The sequence below is a fragment of the Chaetura pelagica genome, unplaced genomic scaffold, assembly GCF_000747805.2.
Source record: "Chaetura pelagica isolate M959 unplaced genomic scaffold, ChaPel_1.0 scaffold171, whole genome shotgun sequence".
Taxonomy (NCBI): Eukaryota; Metazoa; Chordata; class Aves; order Apodiformes; family Apodidae; genus Chaetura; species Chaetura pelagica.
In genome coordinates, this window is record NW_009952066.1 from 3,281,589 (window position 1) to 3,292,612 (window position 11,024).

Below are 11,024 nucleotides of genomic sequence, written 5' to 3' on the forward strand. Positions count from 1 at the left end.
TAAAATCACTGATCTGTCTCTGTACTCTGCAAATAGTTGCAGGAGAATTTGCTGAAATGTAATAGGTATTTGTTGATCAAATTTGGTAAGAAATGGAGCACTGGCAATAGTCAGCATAAATACATTTACAGAGGCACTCCAGTAAAGTAGTTCCACAGGATCTCTATCCACTGCTTATTGACAGTTAACTATGGTGCAATAGCTTGTCACAGAATGGTAGGTGTTGCATTGCAATTTAACTAAGAAAACAGAACATTTCCTAGTTAAGACAGCAACTGTAATACCTCAGACTTACAGATTCATCAGGAGGGCAGTATTGATTGAAGATCAAAAATACAGGTTTACTCTAATGTTGTGCTTCTCCAGGGCCCCCACTTATGGAGACATAGCATAAGTCAAGAAATTGTTGAGTTAGGGTCACAGTCCAGAAGTCTAATGTTTTGCATCCAGCAGATTCCAAAAGAGGTAAGAAAGATAATAAAGGCATCCTTTAAGGAATCTTCTCTGATGTTAAGACTTGAGAAGCACGGCAGCAAGCCTAAAAAATGGTGGAGAGAAGGGAAAGTGAATAGTTTAATGAAGAAAAATACCACTTCAAAGAGAATTTTCCAAATTAGTAGTTTAGTAAGCTTAATGAGTATAAGGGGTTATATTTCATCTTGATTAAAGAAAAGCTTTCAAGACAAAATTCTAAATAATTTATATTTGTCAATATAAATAAAACATTTGAAAAAATGGGAAAAAACCCCCCAAACACAAACAAAACACCCCACACAAATCCCATACAACACTTCCTTTTAGTGTGCCCTGAATTGTAAAGCTTTCACCAGCAGGAGGAAGATAGCCTGGATGTGTTTCACTATTGTTTCTGGCATGTTCAGTGCCAGAAAACACTTAAGACAATACCTCATTTCAATATACTGGTGTTAAAGACATGTGAGTGGGTGACTCAGTTACCAGTTATTTCATAGTTTAAAGAAACACCTGTCCTGAAGCTTGAACATGCTCAGTTAGTATTGATAAGACACCACAGAATCAGAATATGGTTCCTCAGAATCAATTTGTTAGTTTAGGAAAGAGGAAGCTTAAGAAAGAGAATTTTTATCTGTCATTCACCTGAAAGCTTCCAAGGTCTTAAAAAATTAGTGTCCAAAGAGAAATAGCTCAAACATGCAAGTTTTTAATACATGAAGTTCTAAGGATTTTCAGAAAGCAGAATGCACTAGCTCTAGTGTACAAGTTAAGGAGACATTGGATAGTTAGGCCTCACGATCTGTGTGCCTTGTTCTTCAACTATCACAGGCTGAGAGATACCATATAGCTTTACAAAACTGCAATAAAAACCTCTGAACATAACCTGGGTCTGTCAATGCTTTGTAAGTACCTTATATGCCCACAATAAGTTAGGAGACAATATTGTAAGAAAATGAAAAGAAAAAAAGCTCAATTTATACTCACAAACAGCTGCAACCTTCATAAAAGAAGCTGTTGTTTACATCAAGATGGCATGCATTTATATGCAACACTTTTTCAGTTTTGGTATCTTATTACTCAATTCACAGAGAATAAGCAGAAAGTAGCAGAGAAGAACAAGGAACGTGAAGAGATGAAAAATATTCACCATGGAGCCATATATGTATATGCATTTGAGTAGTACAGAAGAGATGCAGATTCTCTTAGATTTTCTTAGATAGAAACCATTTTCTGAAATACTTACAGCTTTCTCCTCCAATGAGAGTACACCATCTACAGCCACTATTTGGTACTGCTTTTCTTTTAAGCTACCCACAAATCTCCGAAGCAGTCTGATATTAATACCATCGTTGTTGGGTTTTAGCAGTTTCTGCATTTCTTGGGAAGAACAACCCGGGTCAAACAGTAGCAGACATAAGCTTCTATTCTTTTTCTCTTCTATTCCAACAACAGTGCGACTATGACCTAATTTCAAAATAGAGTTTCAGTATTTTAAAACCACACAAATCTAATTTATTTCCTTGTAACATACTACTTATTTTCCACCAAGGAGAACATCACTTTAAGTTCAGTAAGGTAGTTATAAGTAAAGAGCAGATATCAGAAAGTTGAGATCCAAATCACAATCAGTTCTTCCATCCTATACAAACAAAACTGTAACACGGTTCTGCCCAAATAAAAAGAATAAAAGGAAACAAAGCCATGCCTTCCATTAAATGCAGAAGGAATGTAAAATGCTGCTCTAAGTTGCAGCACATATGAAGAAAGATAGAGACTAGTTTGAAACCAGCAGATTGTGATACTGACCTTGATGTTGCAAGTAGATGGGTGGTTTGGAAGTACACACTACCTTTGCACCACCTTCATTATCGGTAGAATAGTAACGGAAAACCCACTCGAATAAACGAGGGTGCGTATCCATGGGGCCAGTTGGTTTGTGAAAGTCAATGATTTGACACCTACAGCACATTCAGAATGAAAGCAACAATAACGTTTCAAAGGGGTTGTTTCTTAAAACAATTGTTTCACTTCTCAGTCTCTGCTTCCTGTACCAAGAATGTTTGGTAAACACAGCAATTCCAGATGTCCAGTGGTCATGACCACTTATTTAAAAAAAAAACAACAAAGGACACATAATTACAAAGCACTGCAATACCCAACAGAGTAAAGGACACATAATTACAAAGCACTGCAATACATACTGTCCAAAACTGGAAGATTTACACCATAATGCAGAAATGCTCTACTCTATTGAGTCCAACAACAACTTATGAAGCCTGCCAAAATTAAAATGCTTGGTCTTTTTGCATAACAACTTTCAGAATTACGCATTTGAATAGCTGAAATTCAGATTCTTCTTGAGAAGAAAATTCAGAGAAGTTAAATTTTTAATCAGTCTTTGATTTTATGCAAATGTAACATATTCACCAAGTTTCAAAGATGTAAGTAGTTGCTCAGTTTATTTGCCTGCATAAGTAGTTATGCAGCTTTATGCTTCACTAAATCAGATTTGTTTACAAGTTGGTTAGATTTAAAGCCACTAAGGTTTTAGTGGTTTAGTGACAATCATGCAGTTGGTGAGTCTGACCTTTAAAGGTACAGGACTTAAATCAACACTTAAAAATAACAACAACAAAGAAAAGCAATATTTACTTTATCCTAAGGCTGGTTAACAGTGAATAAATTTCACAGGCTCCTATCCATGCTTTGGAACCGCGTAATTTGTTGTTGAAGTGAGATGCTCCATGAGGATCGAAGCCTTCTTTCCAGGCATCTTCAATCATGGACTGAATCTTTGGTATACCAGGAATTAGTGTAGTATCTGGAACAGAAAGTTTTTAAGTTGTGATTACAGTTACTGAAATGGTCTATTAATTAAAAATACGCAGCTTCTTTTATAAGAGACAGTTGATGTTACAACAATGCACAAAAAAACCTAAAGCTAAAACCACAACATGCCTTGCCAGCATTCACCTCTCTTCCTTTTCACAGTAAACTCCAGTGGTATAGCCAGCATTTAATCTCATTGACCTAGTAATTCTTGCTGTGTAAATGAAAAGGCAAAACATGAATAAACAGGTTGTCATCTGAGGTACATGAAACAAACGGGTAGCATTTTCTTGAATACCTCTCAAGCAGTCATTATACAAGCTGTTTTGCACCAGTGAGGAAAGGAGCATTTGGAAATTCCTGTAACCGCAACCCCAGCCTCTGTCGCCCAAAGATGAGTGGAAGTGATCTACTCCTGAGGAAAGCCATACACGCCTCACGTCTTTGTTTTCGTTCTGATAGTACTTGCACAGTGCTTCAATGACTCCTGAAAGAAGATCAAATGCAAAGTTTATCAATAACATCAACTACAAAATTCACCAGAAAAACATTATTTCCCCAGCTCGGAACAGATACAGTTTAAGATAATTTATTTTAAAACTTCTAGGTGATCCTACATTACATCTAGAACCCAAATCCCCAAATCGGTGGACACAGCACCTATTCCATCTTGATGAAGTATGTACTAAAAGGCTTTCAAAGGTCAAGCTATGTCCTCACTGTTGCTACACAATGAATATTTAATATAAAACAGCCTGAACTACATTATGAACTGTGATATGGACAGGAACTATTACAGAATCACAGAATCTCAGAATCTTACAGATTGGAAGGGACCTCTAAAGATCAAGTCCAATCTCCCTGCCAGAGCAGGAACAAAAATCACTCAGAAAGGCATCCAGACAAGTCTTAAAAGTCTCCAGAGAAGGAGACCTCTCTGGGGAGCCTGTTCCAGTGCTCTGTAACCCTCACAGTAAAGAAGTTCTTCCTCATGTTGAGGTGGAACTTCCTATGCTTGAGTTTGAATCCATTGCCTCTCATCCTATCACAGGGCACAAGTGAAAAGAGCTTGTCCCTGCCTTCTTGATGCCCAGCCCTCAGGTATTTATAGACATTAGTTAGAACCCCCATCAGACTTCTCCTCTTTAGACTGAAAAGCTCCAGGTCTCAGCCTTTCCCCACAAGGTAGGTGTTCCAGTCCCTTAATCATCCTTGTAGCCCTCCATTTGACTCTCTCAAGTAGATCCCTGTCCCTCTTCAACTGAAGGGCCCAGAACTGGACAGAATATGCCAAGTGAGGTCTCACCAGGACTGAGTAGAGGGGGAGGAGAACCTCCCTCGGTCTGCTGGACACAATTCTCTTAATGCATGCCAAGATAACACTGGCCTTCTTGGCCACAAAGGGCAAATTGTTGTCCCATGGAGAACTTGTCTACCAGGACTGCAAGGTTGTTCTTTACGGAGCTGCCCCCAGCAGATGACCTCCTAGCCTGTACTGGTGCTTTTTGTTGTTCCTTCCCAGGTGCAGGACTCTGCATTTGCTCTTGTTGAATCTCATTATGTTCCTCTTTGCCCAGCTCTCCAGTCTGTCCAAATCTAGCTGAATGGCTGCACAGCCTTCAGATGAATCAGGCAATCCTCCCAGCTTCATGTCATCAGCAAACTTGCTGAGAAGACACTGTCCTGCCATCAAGGTCATTCATAAAGATGTTGAACAGGACTGGACCCAGCACTGATTCCTGAGGGACTCCACTAGTTACAGGTCTCCAGCTGGACTCTGCACCATTGACCATCACTCTTTGGGCTCTATTGTGTAGCCAGTTCTTAATCCATCCCACTACCCATTCTTTTATCCCTCATATTCTGAGCTTGCTCACAAGGATGTTATAGGAGACTGTGTCAAAAGCCTTGCTAAGGTCAAGCTAGACTACATCCACTGGTCTCCCTGCATCTATCCATTCAGTCACAACATCATAGAAGGCTATCAGATGAGTCAAGCATGATTTCCTCTTGGTAAATCCATGCTGATTACTCTTGATAACCTTCTTCTCTTCTATTACAACAAAATAGGAAAACTAATGCCACCAAAATAGCATTCCCACGCCATGGCCACCTCCAGTACAACGTCCCCTTAAGAACATGGAAATATTTATGCATACTGTGTAATCTTTTTATCCCCCTCAAATTATTTTCCCTGAAGAAATTAAGAAATGAAAATGAATGGCACAGAATTTGAGAATTACTGTAAGTATTTTTTTTAATCTTCTTGCAGGATATTCCAAATCTTCCTTTGTCACGTGGAAGAACATGCTTGGAAACACTCCCTCCAATTTTTATATCTAAATTCTCAAAAGTCCATTTCTTGCCATGGTGTTCTGAAAACAATCATTCTACAGCCATTACCGATTTTTTTCTGAATTATTTTCTGAAGTCTAAATCATTACCAAGAATGAAAACTTTAAATGTATTATTTCCACTCAATATATCTTATAGGAAAAAAAAAAAATTATGTTACCGTCAAGAACCAACTGGATATTTTGAAAGTTAGAACCACTAGCAATAAGGTAAAAGACCTGTGAACTGTGGTCTTGGCAAGTAAAAACAAGGAAATCCTTTTGAAAGGGACATGGAAATCCATCAACACTGCAGTATTGTACCAATTATAAAACACTTCAAAGAAGATGTATCAAGTACATGTCTACTCCTTCCAGTCCTCTCTTGGACTTGTAATCAGAGGAACACTGTCCTTACCTGTTAGTTAGATTACAACTAACTACAACTAACTGAAACACAAGATAAAAATCTACTGTAAATTTTAACAGACACTAGATTAGGAACCAATGGGTACTAAGTAGCAAACAAGTATTCACTCAAGGAAAACCAGCTTGTAGTAACATATTTGAATCTTTTGATACATAATGCATTTGGATCCTTAACTATACAAGTTGGTTCCAAGGTTGCATAGTAAAAAAGAAAACAAAAAAAACCCCAAGAAAACAATAAAATGAAGGAAAAAAGTGTTTACATTAGGATAAAGATTAGATATAAACCTTTAGTTTCTTTATTACTTTAGGACTAAACTGGTACGGACAGATCTAGAAAATAAGGATTAGAACGAGGATGCAACCAGTATTAAACATCCAATTACATGCTTTGTTAAAGACAGGTTTGGCCACTACACCCTAGGTCTAAAACCGTACAGTCTTAGCTGTATAATTTCAGCATTCTTACCTGAGGTCTTTGTTCTCCCATCATCTATACCAGAAGCCAAACATTCCATCATGTCTGCTTTTCTCTTGTGATATTCAAAAGGCTGCATCCTTCCTCTATTGACTTCCTTTTCCATATTCTTTAGAAATTGCTGCTTGTAGCCTCCAGAATTATCCAAGCCATACTGTCTCTGTTAGGGATAGAATGTGCATTATTTAAATCACATTTTTAAAATTCACTTTTAGTGATTTTGAGAAGTTGCATGCACAATCAGTAACTTTGAAAAATAGTGAACAGCGTGACAAAAAACCTTCAGATTTATGGTATTTCAGAGCTGAAGGCCAAGCTTCACTTTTGAATAGGAATGTGGAACTAGGAAAGCCACAGCTGGAAGAGCAGGCCCATCCCTCTGCTCTCTCTTGGACAGCCAGCCATTGGCACAGAGGCAGTCACTAGCCAGAAAGTAGCAAGTGGGAAATGAGGTACTAGGGCTGTTAACTGGGAGGGTGAGAGAAGCAGGACCTGGCAGGGGAGTGGTCACTGAAGCAAGTGATGGTGTCCAGGAAGAGGATAGCCAGGATGCTCATGGTCTCAAGCACTTGGCCAGGGAATATGCTCCAGGCAGCAGGTATGTCAGGGCCTTTTGTGATGGCAGCACGGCATGCACAGAGAGCATCCAGCCCCATCTTGAGCCAGTACCACTCAAAACAGTAAAGTCAATTAGTTCAAGGCAGGTACAGCCAAAACCTGTGCCAGGATCAAGGTTGCTGAGGGCTTGTACTTGCCTGCAGCCCACCCCTGCACCACTACCACAACACAGCCTGACTGCACAGGTCTGACCTGGTATGGGCATTACAGGTCACCACAGTTTCAAGATACTCAGTTTTGAATGGCACAACTGTTCAAAATGTTACCATTTAGAAATATTACTCTACCTGCAGCTTTTTAAATTCTTCCCTCTCCCGCTTCTCTTCTTCTGATCTCTGACATTTATCTTCTTCATTTTGAAGCCACTGAGCCAGTTCTAGATCTCTTATGCTTCCACCTACCCAGGAATAAAATTCCAAAGAGAGAAGACTTGATAGGGAGGTTAACAATGCTGTGATGGATCATTTATTTAATTTTTAAAGGTTCTTTTCTAAGCAGACATATACACACAACAGCGAATTGATTTTAGGAGATGCATCCCACATTATTTTGAGCTGCTAGCAACTAACACTAAAAAGGATTAACTGCATTCAGTCTACCAAGACTCAAACTCTTGACTTGGACAAGGTTTATGCAGTTACTGGAGCAATTACCTGGCATGTACCTCTGCTACTGAGAAAACAGCTTTTGTTTGCAATGTTTCATTTAATTGTTAGTAAGAAGTCCAAGTTTCTCGAAAACCACACACTTACCAGCTTCTGTGATCACTCTCAGCAGTCTCATAACAAAGTGACAAAAGTAAATTTAGGATCAGAGAATTGGATAGAAAATCTTTAGGATTTTATTTGCCATGCTAATAATTAAAATTAATTTTGATTCCTTTATTGCTATGACTAATGAATCAGTATAAACATTTAGAGAAAAGAATTGAGTAAAAAAAACCACATTTTAATGAGCTATACGATTTTCAGCTTATGGCACTGGTATGTGCCACTCTAAATTCCATGTATGTAAACCTTCTACAGAGCTAAAAAATAATATATAATATGACTGTCTTTTCAACATTTCTTGCTTTAAGTTTTCGTTTTGGCTAACACACAGTACATTTACTTCAGAAGCACACACAGACAAATACTTGTTCTTGCATGTGTGATTAAAAAAAGCACTTAAGCAAGTGATAGGACTTGCTATTAGCTATGTTACCTTCATTATGTATGTGTCCAGCACTCTTTTAAAATCAGGAAGTATTTACTTTACGTGTTTTCAGAGATTCTACAGTGCAATATTCAAAGACTTCTAAATGCTTTCAAGTACCAAGCCTGCATCCTTTCACATACCATCTGAAAAGCTTTGTTCCAAGTGTAAATCCACATGTTCTTCAAGAATCTGAATGTTTGTACAAGTAAGACTGCACATTGGACATTCATATAGCTGTTCAACATTATCTGTGTCTGAAAAAGAAATGCAGTTCCTTGATTAATGCAATTCATGGCTTTTGTGAGAATCACCCACCTAACCGATATACAGTCTAAGATAAATACACAGTAAGGTGTTTTGTGTTGCCACTGAAATTTCCCCAGTGAAAGGCAGCAAATTCTAAGCAGCTGTTGCTCTCTTAATGATTTAAGAATTTGTATCTACACACCTCACAATTTTAAGACATTTTCCTTATTTCTATTAATCAAGTTTTGCCCCATCACAATGTGCTATGACAATATGTGTATTAGAAATGTTTAGTCTGAAATATCAAACTGTTAATGAAAAGATCTGTCTTGCTAACAGAACACTTGCTTAGAAAACTTAAATATTTGCATGATAACACAGCAGTTGGTGAGCAGAAAGAATAAAGCATGAGTATTCTTTCTGCAGTTTCAGAATTATTGAAGAGTATCATATAGAAACGGTGAAGTTCAAAAGGACTTCTGGAGACCATCTTGTCCTCAAAACAGGATCAAATTAAACAGATCAAGTTACACAGGGCCTTTTCAAGTTAGTTTTCAAATAACTCAAAGGATAGATGCTCCACAAGCTCCCCAGACAACTTATTTAGTGTTTGACCATTCTCACAGTAAAGAAAGTGTTATTGATTTAAATGGTATTTGTTATATTTTACACTCTGCGTATTGTCTTGTCACTGGGCACCACAGAGAAGAACATGAATCCATCTTTACTGCCTCCTACTGAAGCCCTAGATTTTACATGCACCTTCCCAGGTTCACAAAACACAGAAATTAATGCGCTATTTTAGCTCTTTCTGGAAAGGATTAGCCCAAGCTAAATGTTCATGAGTGGCTGGAAGGAAACTTGAAGGTATAATAATCTAAATTCAACAGCAACATTTTGCATTAACACTGCAAACATGTGGTTTCTTGAAACATTCTATGTATGTAAAAAACTTAAACACCCTTAATGTAACTAGTTTCAAAACAGAAATTGACATTGAAATTGGCAAGTAAGTCATCTATTCAAGCTCTGCACTATTTGCACTCATAGAAGATATGATTCAATGCTAAGATTTTTTTTGTTGCGTTTTTTTAAGAGAATAATATTTTTAACCAAGTACTGTGCAGAGTGCTTGATTATACTGCCAAATTCTGCATCCTAACCATCGTTTGTTTTTCTTGTCAGTATACATAGCTTGCTACATCAAGACTGCTAGTCTAAGAGATCTACCCACTAAAAGACATGCTATTGCTGAGTATCTGACACAGCTACCAACTACTTTGGATGGTTAGTCAGAATAAAATTCTGACCATGCTTAAAATAAAATACAGTATCTATTTTATAAATATAAAATAATTACCTAGTTTCCTTACTCCAAATTTAACCCCCAGATTATCCCAGTGGTCTCCAAATCAATGCTTAATACTTCAGAATACATCATTGCTAGATCTTTCCTAAGTCCCTATTGAAAACTTCAGACTTCCTTCTCTACTGAGCACTGCAACTGCTCTGCAGGATCCTGTCAAATGTGAGACTTAGAGAGGAGAAGTGAAACCTTTGCAACCAAATCTATGTCAAACAGCTAAAAACCACTTCTCTATCTTCTACTCCACTCTCATGAGACCCCACCTAGAGTACTGCATCCAGTTCTGGGGCCCTTTCTTATGTTCCCAACACAAGAAGGACATAGCACACAGTTGGAGCGAGTCCAGAGGAGGCTCACAAAGATGATCAGAGGGCTGGAGCACTTCTCCCATGGGATACAGGCTGAGACATTTGGGGTTGTTCAGCCTGGAGAAGAGAAGGCTCTGGGGCAACCTTACAGATGGCCTTACAGTACCTGAAGGGGGGCCTACAGGAAAGCTGGAGAGGGACTTCCTACCAGGGTTTGTAGGGATAGGGCGAAGGGAAAACTGTTTCAAGCTGAAAGACGTTAGATTTAGGTGGCATATTAGGAAGAAATTCCTCACTGCGAGGATGGTGAGACACTGGAACTGGCTGCCTAAGGAGGCTGAGGATGCCCCCTCCCTCAAGCGTTCAAGACCAGGTTGGACAGGGCTTTGAGCAACCTGGTCTGGTGGGAGGTGACCTTGCCCAAGCAGGAGGTTTGGAACTAGATTATTTTAAGGTCCCTTCCAACCCAAACCAGTCTATCCCACAAATCCTTTCTGATGTGCTTTACCTTAATACTGATAGTGTATTTGGGGCATGCTAAACACTGAAGGCTCGTCTGTATTACTGCTTTTGCTTCTGCTCTAGGGCAAGTTTTTCAGGCTGTCCCCATCAGGCTCACCCGCGGTCCTTTCCCATGTTGGTCCCCTCCGCCCTTTCCCCTCACGGCCCCACGACGGACCCCGGCGGGATGAGGCGCTCGGGCAGCCCCCCCAGCACAGCCCTCCCGGGGGGCAGGTCCCGGCACA

The 11,024-nt window shown here is 39.1% G+C and overlaps 1 protein-coding gene across 1 annotated transcript; it reads right to left on the minus strand.

The window, feature by feature from the left end:
• Positions 1-490: 490 nt before the first annotated feature.
• ZUFSP (zinc finger with UFM1-specific peptidase domain) lies at positions 491-10,914 on the minus strand. Its single transcript, XM_010005197.1, has 10 exons — positions 10,898-10,914; positions 10,445-10,527; positions 8,499-8,612; positions 7,449-7,558; positions 6,535-6,703; positions 3,602-3,790; positions 3,127-3,295; positions 2,281-2,432; positions 1,718-1,938; positions 491-538 (listed from the first exon to the last, which is right to left on the minus strand). The coding sequence occupies exons 1-10, from the start codon at positions 10,912-10,914 to the stop codon at positions 491-493; spliced, it is 1,272 nt and encodes a 423-aa protein (XP_010003499.1).
• Between the last annotated feature and the right edge of the window lie 110 nt (positions 10,915-11,024).